Below are 15,905 nucleotides of genomic sequence, written 5' to 3' on the forward strand. Positions count from 1 at the left end.
TACATCATTTCCGTAAACGCCTGTATGCCCTCCCTGTGGTAGGTTACCAGCCTCTGGCATCGAATATTCGTATACTGTAATGATTGCTGGCAAACCGATGCGCTATGCCATCTCTCCCATCAAGTCCTGTCTGCCACCCTTGCGCACAGGCAGTGTAGACAGGTACTGGTTCGCGTGACTCAAGTGTTCACCCAAACTCATCGCCATCCTCCGCAATTCCTCCTTCACAGCGTCGGCGCTGGCTGAACCCTGCATAACCTCGACCGATGGCGGTGCCGGAGGAGGCGGCAGTGGCAGTGGCACTGATCCGCGGTTCGTCGAGCGTGGGATACCAGGGAAAACAGGCTGCGCGGCTTGCTGAGGTGTCAGGAACTCAGGATCTGAGTAGTCCGCGCTGTTGAACGACTGGTGGGTATTGAGTCGCAGCCCGGCCTGGCCGTTGGCAGGGCGAACGGTGCCGCTGGGCTCGGCTAGGTTGAGGTCGACCAGGCCGAGGTCATCATCTTTAGGGATGCTCCTTGCGAAATCGGAATCATCGGACACATAGATTGACGGTTCTCGGTTTGTTGCTGGAACATAGATGGACGGCTCGCGGTCTGATGTAGGAATGTAGAGCGATGGCTCGCGATCTCCTGCAGGAACGTAGATAGAAGGCTCGCGGTCTCCCGCAGGCACGTAGATAGAAGGTTCTCTGTTGGACGTTGGGACATACAGAGACGCGTGGCGCTCGAGATCGAAGGGATTGGCGAGGCCCATCTCTGAACCACTTACTGAAGCAACGTCTGAGTTGGCCGTGGACGGACGGGTGAGCTCTGGCGTGGGGTCTGCGAGGCCCATGTCGAGGTCAATTAGACTGCCGGTTGATATGCGGTTGTTCTGGTTGCTTTGCGGAACCATGAGATCGTCCAAATCAATCAAGCTCCCGGTGGATTCTCTGTTGTTCATCTGAGAGTTCGACCGTGGGACCGTCAAGTCACCTCCATAGTTAGGGGCGGGGACAGGGTCGGTCTGATGGTGGAACATTTGAGGTCTGGAGGCGGAGTTGGGTCCTGAGCGATCCTCGTTAAAAGGAAACCTGGACATTTCAGGGTTCGCCGAGGCTGGCGGCGCCATTGATGGGAACTTCCAGTCCTGCGTCCTTCTGTTGGGGTTCAGATCGGCTGGGTCGCTCAGAGGTGGCTTGTTGAAATCTGGTTCGTCTCCCATGTGGTAGTCGACAGACACACGTGGTGCACCAGCTCTGATGGTATTCATGTCCACAAAGTTGGCGAGGTTGCTACCATTCAGCGAAGCATCGAGGTCGATGAGAGACTCTCTTACTGTCATCGACTGAAGGGAATCGTCTCGGAGAGGGAGATCGGAAGCCGGCGGAGGGACAGGCCGGCCATAGTAAGCCCGGGAATTATCTTCGTAGTTGGAAATCGTATTGGGGTCAAAGACTTTTTCGAGAGGAGCCTTCATCGCGGCAAGCGCTTGAGGAGGTGGCCTTCTGCGACCACCCTTCGGCTTGTTCCTTGACATTTCATCCAGAAATCCGGGATCAAAATCTACGTTTGAGCCATACACATCGTAGACCGCCTGGACATCTGTGTTTTGAAACACCTGTTGATCGAAAGCCATGGTCGTGCTGAAGTTCCATTCGTCATTCGCCATCGCTGTGGATGAAAAGTCTGAGTCGTCTGTGTCCCAGACATTTTGCGCACCTCCAGGTGCGAATAGGGACTTTCGACTGCCACCCTGGGACTCCCACAACTTGAAACCTCTGACCAGCAGAGCCAGTGACGAGGCAGGATACTTCTGTGCGGTGTTGGCGATGTAGGGATGCTTTTGGACATCTTCGATCGTTGGCCGCTTCGAAGGGTCTTCCCGTAAACAATAGCTTACGAGATCCTTGAGTTGATCGGAGTACTGATCACCCTCCAATCGAGGCGTATGGGCCTTGATGTAGTTTCCGAGCTGATAGACGTCGATTCCTGCCATAACGTTCGGCGGCAGACCTGAGGCAATCTCATACACCATGGAGCCAAATGCCCAAATGTCTACCTCCGTACCGTAGGATGTTGACTGATCAAAGAGCTCAGGAGCCATCCAGTGAGGCGTGCCAATGAACGTAGATCGCTTGTCAAACTTGGTCTCGATGACACCAGCAACTCCAAAGTCACAAAGCTGAACGCCGCCAGCCTCGGTGACCAGGACGTTGGCGCACTTGATGTCTCGGTGAATAATTCCTTGCCGGTGAACCCAGAAGACAGCCTCTGCAACCTCCCTGAGAATGGGAACGATCCACTTCTCTTGAAGTCCACCCGGGGCCGTCGGCTTCATGAGCGTCGCGACACTTCCTCCAGCACAATACTCGGTGATCATCCACATTGACTGGCCGACGGGAAGCGCGTCGATGACATGATTGATGTTCTTGGCGCCACTGTCACTGAGAAGCTTCAGGGCGTTGACTTCGGCCAAAAATTCCTTGAAGGTGTCGGCGAGCTTGGGATTGACGGTGTCACTCTCTTCGATGTCGATGATCTTGACCGCAACGAGCATACTCGTATTAATGTCGGTTGCTTTGTAGACTCGACCAAAACTTCCTTTGCCGATGAGCTCGTTGAGAAGATAAGGTGGCTTGTCCTGGCCTGCCTTGGCCACCTCCTCATCAACTGCGGACTGCATCTTCTTTGCGTCTTCGAGAGCTTTCTGCTTGGTCACCGAGAAGTCGGGACCCCTGACCTGTAGCGACATCTTGGGCGAAGGGTCGCCGCCAGCGACGATTAGGAGATACGGTGTGTATGAGAGAACAGCAGTCGAAGCAAATATAATTGTCGGAAAAGGGCCTGAAGAAACACGTGAAACACTCCGACGTTCAACGTTGAAGTCGCTTGGTGAGGATTGGGAGGAGGTTGGCCACTGAGGCGTCCGACACCTCTGAAGTTCGGGTCAAACACAGGGGCAGGCGTATGGTACAGTGCAAGGGGTAGGAGCCAGCAAGCGGCCCGGGAAATTGCCAGCCAATCATGCAGCCGTATTGACAAATCAGCTATATGCAACTAGGCGATTGCCAACTCATTCACCCTCACAGATCCCAGTCGATTTCACCGTTGCTCATAACGCATGTATTCTCATGAAGGGTTACCCTGGCATCTCATGTCCTATGATAGGTACCGTATATGCTCGCTGCTGGTGATTGTCGTATGTGCATGTCGAAAATGAATCGGCTCATAAACAGTCATGTCTCATGCAGAAGCCGTACCCGCAGCCCTCGTCTCAAAAGAACCACCAGGTCTTCTTCTCCTCTTTCTTTTTCTTCTCATCCGGCTTCACCTCCTCCACGACCTTCTCTCCCGCCTCGTTGATTCTCGTCTTGTAATCCCTGGGACTTTCAAAGTCGCTAGCCTTGCCAGCCCAAATGCCTAGCTTCTGTTCCTTGGCCTTGGCTTCAGCGGCTTTGTACTTTTGTTCAAAACCTCCCCATTCCACTCCGGACTTTGCCTCGTAAGTCGTTGCCAGGCCTCGCTTCAGCATCTCCAACCCGACGTCCTTTTTGAAAAGGAACGGTCTCACGAAGACAGTCGCAACGACGCGGTCGTATTGGTCGCGTTTGTGGATCCTTGCCCAGATGCGTCGGTTCAAGATGTAGTCGTTGAGCCATTTGAGAGCTTCTGGAGCACCAGGTTGTCCAGGCTTACCAAAGTGAGCGCCCTCAGGAGCATCAATCCCAGCCAATCGCACAGGTATCTGAACGACGCTTGTTAGTGGTTGTGCACCTCAAATGTGTAAGAACAACTCTCACCGTCTTCCCCTTGAGCTTGGCTTTGGTGGTGGGAACTCTCCTCAGTGAACCCCACAGAGCGAGCCTCCCGCCTGGGGTATGGTACATGTGGAAGTTATCTCCATCACCGACACTCGTGACCCGGCCGAACAGTGTCCGTTTCCTGAAGAGGTCTGGTGAGATATGCCCGGTTGTGGGATATCGCCGCAGGCGTGAGTTATAAAAAGTGAATACGGCCAGCGACCCAACAGCGGTCAGGAAGACGGGCGCCCACTCTCTCGCGGCGTGCAGTGGAGGGTCTGGCTGCGGGAGGAGGTCATTCCAAAAGATGGACTTTTTCTCTTTGGGAGGCTCAGGTTTCCCTGACCCGAAAGGCCATAGCATTTTCGGTGACTCCTCTCAGAGGAGTTCGGGCCTGCTCTTCTCACCGACGGAGTGCGAAAAGCGGTCTGGGGCTTCTTGTCAGCCAGATCTGGAAAGATAACTGAGATGAGCCATTTGCGATTAAGTGAAACAAAAAAGCGAGTTTTGCTCATCCATCCATCTGAAAAGTTAGAGCGACGTCGACAAGGACTTGTAGTGGTTTTTTGACGATGAAAAAGTTTCCTTACCTCTTTTTTGCAGCGGCTGCAGCTCAGGTGCGTTTGTTGGAGAGCTCTCAATTAAAGGTCGCATCCTTGTAGCTTTCCGCTGGACCGTTTACTTGCACCGTGCCACACTGTCCGCGGAAGGGCTGCGGCCCGCCAAACCAATCAGCGCGAGGCAATTACTGGTTTCTGAGCTTTCCGACATGACACTCACACTTCAATTCGAAGGCGAATCCCCTCCATCCAACGCAGCCGGCACCCAGCCATTGGCATAATAAAGGAGGCTCAATTGGGGGCACGCATCTCGTCGACCTCTTTTGAAGCCGTCTCTCCACTCTACATCCACCATGGCAGGCCTCTACCGACTCGCCGGCCACAGCGCCAAGAGGTTATGTCTGCGCCCGGCAGCTTCCTCGTTCAACGCCGTTCGCCCTTTCTCGACGACCTACCGCCGCCGATACGCCGATGCCTCCACCGAATACCAAGGAACGAGGCTCACGCCCGTCGCCTCCGACTTCTCTCCCGCCGCCGACCCTTACAGCATTACCCGGCCAGTGGGCACCGATGGCCACACCAAGGTTACCGAGGAAGGCGTGGAGGACCGCAAGATCCGCCACTACACTGTCAACTTCGGTCCCCAGCATCCCGCCGCTCACGGTGTGTTGCGTCTGATTCTCGAGATCAACGGCGAAGAAATCGTCAGAGCCGACCCCCACGTTGGCCTCCTCCACCGAGGTACCGAGAAGCTCTGCGAGTACAAGACATACACTCAGGCCCTTCCCTACTTCGACCGTCTCGACTACGTTTCCATGATGACGAACGAGCAATGTTTCGCCCTGGCTGTTGAGAAGCTCCTGAACGTTGAGATCCCCGACCGCGCGAAGTGGATTCGCACCCTGTTCGGCGAGATCACCCGTATCCTGAACCACTTGATGTCCGTTTTGTCGCATGCCATGGACGTTGGTGCTCTGACGCCCTTCTTGTGGGGTTTCGAGGAGCGTGAGAAGCTCATGGTAAGTCGGATATTTAGTTCTGAAGGAATGTGGGAAAACTCCGGCTGACCCGGTTGCCAGGAATTCTATGAGCGTGTCTCCGGTGCTCGTCTCCACGCCGCCTACGTCCGTCCCGGAGGTGTCCACCAGGATATCCCCGTGGGTCTTCTTGACGACATCTACCAGTGGGCCACTCAGTTCGGCGACCGTATCGACGAGACCGAAGAGATGCTTACAGACAACCGTATTTGGATCCAGCGTCTCCAGGGTGTTGGTGTGATCTCTGCCGCCGAGGCTCTGAACCTGTCTTTCACTGGTGTCATGCTCCGTGGTTCCGGTGTTCCTTGGGATATCCGCAAGAGCCAGCCTTATGATGCTTATGACCAGGTTGAGTTTGATGTTCCCGTCGGTGTCCGTGGCGACTGCTACGACAGATATCTCTGCCGTATGGAGGAGTTCAGACAATCCCTGCGTATCATCCACCAGTGTTTGAACAAGATGCCTGCCGGCCCCATTCGCTGCGAGGACTACAAGATCTCTCCCCCGCCCCGCTCTGCCATGAAGGAGAACATGGAGGCTCTCATCCACCACTTCCTCCTCTACACCAAGGGTTACACAGTTCCCCCTGGTGAGACATACTCTGCCATCGAGGCCCCCAAGGGTGAGATGGGTGTCTACGTCGTCAGTGACGGTAGCGAGAGGCCCTACCGTGTCCACATCAGAGCCCCTGGTTTTGCCCACTTGGGTGGCTTTGATCACGTTTGCAAGGGTCACATGCTTGCTGACGCTGTGGCGGTTATCGGTACGATGGATTTGGTGTTCGGTAAGTTTTCCCACTTTCTCAAGTTTCGACCCGCATAACTAACGTCAATTCAGGTGAGGTTGATCGGTAGAGTGCTTCAGAGGAGGGAAATCAAAACGACCGTCAGGAATCTTCTTCCTTTTGTACTTGTAGAGTAAAGAGACAGAGCATTTACGTATATACCGCATTGTTCTCTTTTCTAGAAGAATCTTGCTCAGACTTGATGGATTGCGGCAGCCCGTGGGCTATTCACCACATATGATGATTCCCCTTTACTCTTGAGAACGAAGAACCGGATTCATCAAGAATTCATGGTAACTGATGTCACGACTACATAGAGCACTGGACGACCAACTTGACGGCCAATCCGTCAACTTTTGCAATACAATAATGTTACAGTGTACATTTGGTTTTCTTAGAACAACTTAGCGCCGGTTGTAGAAGCCTGCTCCATGAAGAACTTCTTCAAAGGACCCATGGCATTGACGGCACTCAGGCCGATAGACCGCAGTGGTACCAGCAGCCCGCTCTCGACGGAGTAGAGCTTGTGAAGCTTGTCACAGACGCCCATCACAACGTGGTTGGCGATGTAACGCTCCGAGTTATGAGCCTCGAGGGAGATGGTTGAACCCAGGTCCTGACCGGTAGACACGGCGGTCTCGATGGTCTTCACGAGACTCTGAACATCACCTTGGCCTTGGTTCAGACCCTGACCAGCCAGGGGGTGAATGGTGTGTGCCGCATCACCAACAAGAGCAATCCTCTCAGCCGTGTAGGTGTCGGCATGCCGCAATTTGAGAGGGAATGAAGCAATCGTGCCGTCTTGGACACCGACAACCTGCTGAGGGACTGCGCGGCGTTCCACCGGGGTGTGCTCAAGTCTCCAATCGAGATCCTCCGTCTGGCCAGACTCTTGGGTGTGCATGAATCCAATATCAACCGGGCTAAGCCGGAAGGCAGCATTGACCATAGCGATGAACTCCTTGGGCGGGAGGCTCTTCAGAAATGTGGCCCGCTCAGGCGTTGTTGACCAGACCAAGGTCGAGTAGTTACCTGGAAGAGGCAGCATGGCTACCGGTCCAGTAGGCAGGAAACGTTGGTAGGCGATCTTGTTGTATTCGCCGCCCCATCCATCTCCCTCCATCTGCAGAGTTGCAACAACACCGTGCCTGCCGTAGTCCCAGCCGCGAGCTTTGATGCCAGCAAATGTGCGAACAGGGCTGTTTGCGCCGTCCGCCCCAACCAGCAACCGCGCATGGAGCTTCTTCCCGCCTGACAGGTGTACGACAGGCCATTGCGTCAAATCGAAGTCTTCCGTCTCCTCGCCGAAGCCAATGTGCTCAACCCGTGCACTGTCGTACACTGATACTCCGCCAAGCTCGTCCAGGCGACTCAACAGGCCCGAAGTCAAGTTGAGGTTCTCGCACATGTAAGCGATGGTCTTCCCCTCTGAGATTCCTCCAGGCAAGTCAAACTCGATCCTTGCGCCGCTGACACCATCCCAGACCTGCATCTCATTGTAATCCTGGACCCGGTCGCGCTTCAGATGACTCCATGCGCCGATCGTGTTGAGGTATTGTGCGGAAGTCGGCGTGAGGGAGCTGCAGCGATTCGAGAACTTGTCGGCGGGGAGCTTCCAGGCGCGGGTCTTGGAGAGGTCCTGGGCTTCGACAAGAGCTACCCTGAGGCGGGATGTCACCGGGTTGGCTCCTAAAAATGATCAGCCTTCATTTGAATCGTTGGAGCAACCGATTGGTTCGTACGGAGAGCAGTCAGAAGACTGAGACCTGCCGGCCCGCCTCCCACGCAGACAACATCGTAGATCTCTGGTTCCGACGCCGACGAAGATGCGCTTGTGCTCGCGTAAGACCGCCGGCCCTGCGATTGAAATCTGCGAGTGCAGGTCTTGCAGACAAACCTTGGCCGAAGAAGAGCGCGTGAAGCTGCCATTTTTTTTTTTTAACAGCCAGTTGACAACTTCCTGGCAGGGTGGCAGGTACGATCTTGACGTATGATCACATGGGACGATCAAATCGAATAGCTCCAATGTGTCAGGGCAAGCTCGAAAAAAGTTCGCCACATTGAAAGCCACAGCCAGGCCTCCCGGTCGTTCGGAACAGTCCCTCCAAGTGTGGCTGTGTCTATCACCCGCGATCTGTGCTGATTGGAAGCCATAACCCCTGCAATTTCAACTGATGTCCCCCCTGTCTGCCTGCTCTGCCTGCTCTAGGCCCCCACACTAGGTGTTTTTCAGACACCTCATGACCCAGTACGTTGCCACAGCACCTAGACAGCGGGAGCGGGCGATTTTGTAGCGTCAGTGGGCTCTTATTTGACTTTCCCTATCAACATCTGTCCACTGGGCGCATCGTCTGCACAACTTGCATCTTACACCATCGCTAAGATCTGGTGCCCGCCTGTCAAGGCCGCAGAAACGAGGCCAAAACCTCCGTGCGACACGTTTTTTTTACCTTACTGTTGGAAGCCTGCTTACCCTTTTCTTCAGGGTTCCACAGTCGAGAGAGCAAACAACGCCAGCTGCCTTTGACATTACCGTCGCAAAGTGTCTCACTCGCACGGATCTCACCACAGTCTGTCCTTGCTTGGGTATAACGTCCGATTGCTTCTTGTTGTCTGTCGCTCTTCCTTTCTCTCCATCCAACAACAGACAGCTCCAAGCAAACATGGACGAGTACGAATACCTCCAGCCCGGGTTCGACCCGAAATCGCTGACGGTCCCCCGCCTGCGATCGATCCTCGTGGCGCACGAAATTCAATACCCCTCGACAGCAAAGAAGCCTCAGCTTGTCGATCTCTTCAACGAAGAGGTCTTGCCTCAAGCGAAGAAGATTCTGGCAAAGCAGGCTAGAGCCAAGCGGTCAAGCAAGGGGATCGTGGATATGGGAAGCAATCACGAAAGCAAGTCTTTTGATGATTACGACCTCGCCCCGCCACCACGACGCAGGACGACCCGATCGCAGTCTCCGCGCAAGGCTTCCACCCGAGTTAAGAGCGAGGAGTATGAACAACAGCCGCCGGCCCCGATCAGCCCAACGAAGAGGAAGGTGCGAGCAAGCAGCCGGCAACCTGTGGAGCCTGAGCCGTACTACGAGCCTGAGCAGGTTGAGCAGTTGGAGCGGTTTGAGCAGCCTGTGTTTGAGCAAGCAGAGCCGCCCAAGTCGGTCCGCACCAAGCGCAACGTGACCCCTCACATCAAGCAAGAAGAGTCCGAGGAGGACTTTTTCAAGAAGCGGAGGGAGTCTGAGTACTTCTCGATGGACAACCCGTTCCAGAGCGGCAGCTCGCCGGCACCCATCAAGACCCCTGCTACGGGACGCAGGAGAACTGGACAGGATCTTTTCCAGAACGACAGTGTACGACGACGAACGGACGGCCATTACGCCGAAGAGCGACCGAAGTCATCCACGAAATCACAGGCCTTTGAGGTCCCTGTTAGTACATTGTTGCGCGAAGAGACCCCAGAGTATCAGCCGGCTGAAATTGTCGAGGCTGGCGAAGAGTTCACTCCGGATGCTCAATTTGAAATGGAGCAGGAGATGGCGGCAAGTGGTGAAAGTGCTCTGGCACCCCGCCGTACGCCAGCCCGTCCCAGAAGAAGTCTCGCCAAGCCTTTCTGGGCCCTGGCTGTCTCTTTGCTTGGAGCCTACGGCGCTTGGTACCGTCAAGAGAAGGTGGCTGTTGGATACTGTGGACTAGGCCGTCCCGCGATGCAAATCATCCCCGCGGATATCCCCGTCCCTGACTGGGCGGTCCAGCTGGCTGAGCCTCAGTGCGAGCTGTGCCCTCAGCACGCTTACTGCTATGAGGACTACTCTGTCCGCTGTGAGCCCGACTTCATCCTGAAGCCGCACCCACTTGCCCTTGGTGGCCTGGTCCCCTTGCCCCCAACATGTGAGCCCGACGGTGAGAAGGTCCGAAGGGTGAAGGCTGTGGCCGACAAGACAGTCGAAGAGCTCCGAGAGAGGCGGGCCCAGTTTGAGTGCGGTGATTCTACCGACGAAGCCCAGCAGGCACCGGAGGCCCCCGCGATTGATGAGCAGGAGCTTAAGAAGGTCATCAGCGCAAAGAGAAGCAAGAAGATGAACAAGCAGGAGTTTGACGACCTGTGGGTTGCCGCTATCGGGGATGTCAAGGGTCGCGAGGAAGTGGAAGTTGTTCCGTAAGTCAACATCTCCTGTTTTGCTCTTCACAGACTTCAACCTGCCCCTATATCAAAATCGTCAACTCCTAACATGCGTACTAACCAGATCGGATGTGCCCGAAGTAGAAAGGCCAATTCCACCTCAGTTTCAGACGCCTACCTATCGTCCTCCTCTCTCGCTCGCCTTCCAATCGGCTGCGCCATCAAGCGCTCGTTCAGGCTCGGGCTGGCAAGACATCGACTCTCAATTGGATCTGTGATCGCGTTGATTGTTAGTTACTTTTACGTGCACTCCAAGTACAGATCCCATAAGGCGACTGTGGCCCAGGTCCCAGCGCTTGTTGATCTCGTTCTGGCTCGGCTGGCAACGCAGAAGGAACTCGGTGAGGAAGAGATCGACGACCCTTGGCTCTTCCTGCCCAACCTCCGCGATGACGTTCTCCGCTCTGTGCACTCGCTCGGCGAGCGTGATCGCATCTGGAAGCGTGTTAAGGCTGTTGTTGAGCAAAACAGCAACGTGAGAACCAGCCAAAGAGAAGGACGCAGCGGCGAGGTTGGTCGCGCTTGGGAGTGGATCGGACCTATTACGGGAGACACTGCTAGACGGCGTAAGAGCGGAAGGATTTCCTTTGGCGCGGGACCGGACATCAACACAGAAGATACCCCTGATGCGGCGGAGAAGGCTGGCGCTCACTCGAAATGGGAAGAGTCGCGACCTATCTACTGAATGCACGCTATGGATGATGCTTGAACGTCCGGGGGAATCGTTTATTGAGCTCTTACGATCCCAAAGGACGACCGCATGTAACATTTTCTTTGTAATAACATATCTGACGCGTGGAAAGGAGGCCCCGTGGGCTCTTCGTTTCTCAATACCTTGCTTACGAGCTTTGGGATGGGTTTAGTTTGGTCCGAGGCGGCGTTCAGGCTTGTTTGTTGTACAATGTCAAGAACAGACTTTTCCTTGCCTCGATTTTCCAAAGAGAGAACAGCAAGATTGAACAGATTTTATTGCTCGTTGACTTTCGTTGCGATTTCATGATTGATTGACTTTGAAATGATCTCCGTCGACATGGTGGGGTTGTCGTACCGACGGGCCGGTTGCTATGCTCGGACGGGGAATGTCGGAAAGGGTCGGAGTTAGAGGTGGAGATGGGCGGGCGGAAAAGAACACCCGCAACGCCACGGCATTCAACATGTCAATTGAGTGTGGCCTTGATAGATAGCTGTAGGACAGATAGTCAATGAAATTGAATGATGATACACATCGTGTCCGTTTTGAAGATCGTGAATGCCGTCGAGTACATGTTTCTCCTAATTAAACATATTACGCGACACGTAGCATATGTCAAGGCGTCCTTTTCGAAGTTCTTGAATTGGCTAATGCACAGGTGTTTATTGACACGCAAGGGAACCCCTTGGACATAAGAAATCTTCTCGCTCAGACTCTAGGTCGGGAAATCTATTGCTTGGAGACGATCTCTGTGAAAGGAGAGTCAGTAAAAGGATATCCGAGGTACTTCCGATGACGGAGATGTAGGCGCGGGGCATTGCTTCTTACTCTCGACGTCAGCAACGGACTGCTGAAGGATCTGCTGGAGGACCTTGGGGTTCTCGAGCTCCTTGGTGACCTTGGCGATGATGCTCTCAGCGAGCTCCTTCTGCTGGCGCTGCTTGACCTGGCCCTCGTAGCGGACCCAGGAGTCGAGGACGGCCTTGGCCTCGGCGGCGATGGCGGTCTTCTGCTCCTGCTCGTAGGCCTCAGCCTCGAGCTTGGCAGTCTCCTGTAAACGTCTCCGTTAGCGAACCCATTCAGTCCGAGCCATGTTTACGTTCCCCTCCACTTCCATCCGTTCGTCCGGTCCTCGGAACCCCTCCATCAACGTCATCGGTCGAATCGTACCTTGGAGACCTCGAAGAGAGACTTGGTGATCTCGACGACGCTGGACATCTGCTTAACGTCCTCGATGCGTCCCTTGACGGCCTGAGTGTGGTCGGCGCGAGCCTGGTTGAGGAGGCCCTTGATCTTGTTGGCCTGGGCCTCGGCCCACTCGCTGTACATCGGGCCTCCGTACTTGATCAGGCCGCCCCAGACGGCGAGCAGGCAGAAGGCGACGACGGTCTCCTCGTTGACGACATAGTACTCGTTGCTGATGGCGTAGACGCTCAGGGCGGCGGAGGAGGAGAGGATGGCGGTCTTAGAGAGGATCGAGTTGCCGGGGAGGGCGTCGACGATGGACTGAGCCTTCTTCTTGGGGTCCTCGGCGGGAACGTTGGAGGCGTTGCGGGCGCCGGAGACGGAGGCCGAGATGGCGGGAAGGGCGCGGCGGGCAAGGGTTGGCCGGAGGAGGTTCGCGCCTGTTGCGTCGAGAAGGGAGAGCTGAGTGTTAGCCTAGGTTCCACGGGTCCTTGCTTTCCAGCTTGCGGCCTTTTTTTCGCCATCGTCGGGACGGCCAATTGACACGCCATGGGTTCGGGGAGGTTGTCTCGACGTACCGACAGCGCTTCTAGCCAAGCGGGACGCCATTGTGAGATGATCTGGGGATGCGGGTATTACGGCGGCTTTGAGGTCCTACGTTCAAAGCTCTAGTGGGAGACGAGAATTTCGATGAACAGACCCGAGGGAGCCAGTCAGCAGGCGTCACGTGATATATATATAGCGCTCGGACCATGCCTCCTTCTCGCTGAATGGACGGCCGGGCCATCTACAGAAAATTCCCGTCTCACTGGACCCACTGTAAAATTCGAGAATTGAGATCGGTCCCAGAGCTTCAATATCAAACTACATCAACCACCGAAAATATTCGCCAAAAATGCCTGCGAAAGCGTCGGGCGAGGGCCTGAAGAGGAAAAGAGTTCCCGCGAAGGAGAAGTCGAAGAAGCGCGCCAAATCCGAGTCCGAGTCTGAACCCGAGAGCAGTGGCGATGAGAGTGATCCTCAAGCTGAGATCTTGCTCCTTGAGAGTGAGATCTTGGAGTCGAAGAAGAACTACAATAACATCACCAAACTGATCCAGATCGCAAAAACTTTCGAAGATGAGCCCGAGTCGGCAACCCTGGCTTCTGTGGCCTTGTGCAGAGTTTTTGTCAGGTTACTCTCAGCTGGCGCTCTCCAGAGGAAGAAGAGTCTGTCGGAGAAGGAATTGGTGGTTGCGTCGTGGCTCAAGGACCGGTATTTCGAATACAAGTCGGTTCTCTCCGAACTTCTTGGCGACGAAGATCTGGCGATGACGGCGTTGACGCTGGCCATGAGATGTCTCAAGACTGAGGCTCACACTTTGAACGACAAAGAGGAGTACAACTTCCCGGCAAGCTTCTTGCAACAGATCATCACGGCACTCTTGAACTCAGACAGCGACGATGCCCGGGCCGAGTTTATGGAGAAGTTTATGAGTGAATATGACGATATCCGCTTTTTCACATTGAAGGCTATCAAGTATGTCTTGAGGAACCCCTGTGCCTCATGTATACTAACAGAGAGTAGGACGATGGCCGATGCACCAGGGGAAACGCCAGAAGACGAACTGTTTGACGATCTTTTCGAGTTGCTGTCAAATATTGGCAATGTTCCAACAGCGCTGGAAAAGTACTGGGTCGAGAAGCCGAAGCAAAAGTCTCGTGTCCTTAACAACCTACACCAGCACAAGAGGCAAGGCCAAGACGCCTGGCTCGCAGTACTCAAGCTCTCATCAACAAAGGAGCAGCGCAAGCGGGTTTTGGACATCATGTCCAACGAGATCGCCCCGTGGTTCACCCGTCCAGAGTTGTTGGCCGATTTCCTCACAGACTCTTACGACGCTGGCGGCTCAATCTCTCTGCTCGCGCTTTCGGGTGTGTTTTACCTCATCAAGGAGCGCAACCTTGACTACCCCTCCTTCTACACGAAGCTCTACTCTCTGCTGGACCGCGACATTCTTCACTCGAAGCACCGCTCAAGATTCTTCCGTCTCATGGACACGTTTCTGGCGTCGACCCACTTGCCTGCTGTGCTCGTGGCAAGCTTCATCAAGAGGCTGGCGAGGCTCAGCCTCAACGCGCCTCCGAGCGCCATCGTTTACATCGTTCCCTGGATGTACAACATCTTCAAGAGGCATCCGCAGTGCACCTTCATGCTCCACAGAGAGACGAGAGAACCGGAAATCAAGGCTCTCATGGAGACTCAGGGCGTCAACGACCCGTTTGTAGAGGATGAGGCGGATCCGACGGAGACAAATGCCATCGACAGCTGCTTGTGGGAGATTGTTCAGCTGCAAACGCACTACCACCCCAACGTAGCGACGATTGCAAAGATCCTGTCAGAGCAGTTCACTAAGCAGTCCTACAACATTGAAGACTTCCTAGACCACTCGTACAGCAGTGTAAGTTGCCTTCCAGTGCACTTTCGGATGAATGCATCTAACGTTGTCACAGTTGCTCGAGGCCGAGATGACCAAGCAGGTCAAGAAGCCACCGGTGATTGAATTTCAGATCCCGAAGAGGGTGTTCCTGCCGAACGAACCGGAATCCGGTGTCCAAGACACCTTGTTGACGAAGCTGTGGAGTTTTGAGTAAATAGCGCGTAATGATGAAGCGGAAAAAGAGGCGGAGATGTTGTCTTTTTTACGGTCAACCAAAAATTTCCTTGTGTATGAATCGCATATCGATGCTGGGGCGTAATATGGTCAAAAGCATAGACGGCACTACAAAAGTAAGATATTTCAGATCGTCATGGCGCGTGGCTAGCTCTGAGAGCATAGCGCAAAAAGGCGCATTTTACCCCAGGAAAGTGCAGAGTCCGCTTGTCCGTGTGAAGATGGGATTGAAAAGGGCGATTGTGGTGACGAGCTTGAAATGACTTATACATGATACAGGACGCCGATGTTCTGAACCCTGGCCGACACCACTACGACGGGCAACTCCCTGAATCTTGTCCGACTTATTTTCTTCGAATTAGCTCTGAAAGGGCTACTCAAACGAGGGAGCTCAGCTCAGCTCCGCTGGGTTAGGGTAGTTGTTTGAGTTTTGAAATAAGGTCGAGTAAGGTCATGTCGTACATTCGATTTTGCATATTGGAGATCCGCTCCCCCGAGTCTCCGTCAAAGCATGAATTCAAGTTGCCGGTTTCCGATGGGCAGCTCCTACAGCGACCACGCTGTCTTAGGTCGTCAATTATTCCTCCGTACCTGCCTTGTTCTCACAGCTCTACTCTGTCATCATCTTGCTCCCGCTGCAGCCGTTCCTGTCCATGTGGCACACCCACAGCAACATCGAGATCGGACGACTTTGGCTCAAGCACTCAGGAGAGGTATGAAGACTGCCGTCTTTGTGGTGTGTCCCAGACCCCGACAGCTTCTCCGGTACCGGGGGGTTTGGTTGTTTCTTCACATGGTCGAAACGGTTTCTTGGGACGGTAGCGGCGCCCAGACCTTAGCTTTGGAATGTCGTGTGCTCACCTGCCCGAAGCAACCAGGACGACTGAGCGGTGAGGCAAAGTGCCGTCCAGGCAGAATGTGCTACCTGAGACCAGAGAGGTGCAGGTAAGGTAGGTCAAGTTTAAGACGGCGGAACGAGGTGCCTGGTGGAGGCAGCGTCAATCATGCGTCAAGGAAGACTGCGGGCA

General features: G+C 54.5%; 7 protein-coding genes across 7 annotated transcripts; 3 read left to right on the forward strand and 4 right to left on the reverse strand.

Moving 5' to 3' along the window:
- Positions 1–102: 102 nt before the first annotated feature.
- nak1 (Serine/threonine-protein kinase nak1) lies at positions 103–2,736 on the reverse strand (the record flags this gene model as incomplete). The annotated part of the gene is made up of 1 exon (XM_032032394.1): positions 103–2,736. The coding sequence occupies one exon, from the start codon at positions 2,734–2,736 to the stop codon at positions 103–105; it is 2,634 nt and encodes an 877-aa protein (XP_031888581.1).
- Positions 2,737–3,258: 522 nt separating this feature from the next.
- Positions 3,259–4,147, reverse strand: LCL3 (putative endonuclease LCL3; the record flags this gene model as incomplete). The annotated part of the gene is made up of 2 exons (XM_032032393.1): positions 3,259–3,729; positions 3,785–4,147. The coding sequence occupies 2 exons, from the start codon at positions 4,145–4,147 to the stop codon at positions 3,259–3,261; spliced, it is 834 nt and encodes a 277-aa protein (XP_031888582.1).
- Positions 4,148–4,697: 550 nt separating this feature from the next.
- On the forward strand, positions 4,698–6,235 carry CGGC5_v000501 (NADH-ubiquinone oxidoreductase 49 kDa subunit; the record flags this gene model as incomplete). The annotated part of the gene is made up of 3 exons (XM_032032392.1): positions 4,698–5,363; positions 5,424–6,165; positions 6,219–6,235. 3 exons carry the CDS (start codon positions 4,698–4,700, stop codon positions 6,233–6,235), a joined length of 1,425 nt encoding a protein of 474 aa, XP_031888579.1.
- A 324-nt stretch (positions 6,236–6,559) lies between these two features.
- CGGC5_v000502 (Ubiquinone biosynthesis monooxygenase COQ6) lies at positions 6,560–8,094 on the reverse strand (the record flags this gene model as incomplete). Its single annotated transcript, XM_032032391.1, has 2 exons — positions 6,560–7,854; positions 7,908–8,094. 2 exons carry the CDS (start codon positions 8,092–8,094, stop codon positions 6,560–6,562), a joined length of 1,482 nt encoding a protein of 493 aa, XP_031888580.1.
- A 734-nt stretch (positions 8,095–8,828) lies between these two features.
- Positions 8,829–11,033, forward strand: SRC1 (Inner nuclear membrane protein SRC1; the record flags this gene model as incomplete). Its single annotated transcript, XM_032032389.1, has 3 exons — positions 8,829–10,324; positions 10,413–10,562; positions 10,610–11,033. 3 exons carry the CDS (start codon positions 8,829–8,831, stop codon positions 11,031–11,033), a joined length of 2,070 nt encoding a protein of 689 aa, XP_031888400.1.
- Positions 11,034–11,768: 735 nt separating this feature from the next.
- CGGC5_v000504 (ATP synthase subunit 4) lies at positions 11,769–12,833 on the reverse strand (the record flags this gene model as incomplete). The annotated part of the gene is made up of 4 exons (XM_032032388.1): positions 11,769–11,788; positions 11,868–12,090; positions 12,210–12,664; positions 12,803–12,833. The coding sequence occupies 4 exons, from the start codon at positions 12,831–12,833 to the stop codon at positions 11,769–11,771; spliced, it is 729 nt and encodes a 242-aa protein (XP_031888399.1).
- A 286-nt stretch (positions 12,834–13,119) lies between these two features.
- Positions 13,120–14,857, forward strand: CGGC5_v000505 (Uncharacterized protein; the record flags this gene model as incomplete). Its single annotated transcript, XM_032032387.1, has 3 exons — positions 13,120–13,742; positions 13,791–14,664; positions 14,717–14,857. 3 exons carry the CDS (start codon positions 13,120–13,122, stop codon positions 14,855–14,857), a joined length of 1,638 nt encoding a protein of 545 aa, XP_031888404.1.
- Positions 14,858–15,905: the final 1,048 nt, after the last annotated feature.

This window comes from Colletotrichum fructicola (genome assembly GCF_000319635.2).
Source record: "Colletotrichum fructicola Nara gc5 chromosome Unknown KSG_Nara_v1_contig01, whole genome shotgun sequence".
Classification (NCBI taxonomy): Eukaryota; Fungi; Ascomycota; class Sordariomycetes; order Glomerellales; family Glomerellaceae; genus Colletotrichum; species Colletotrichum fructicola.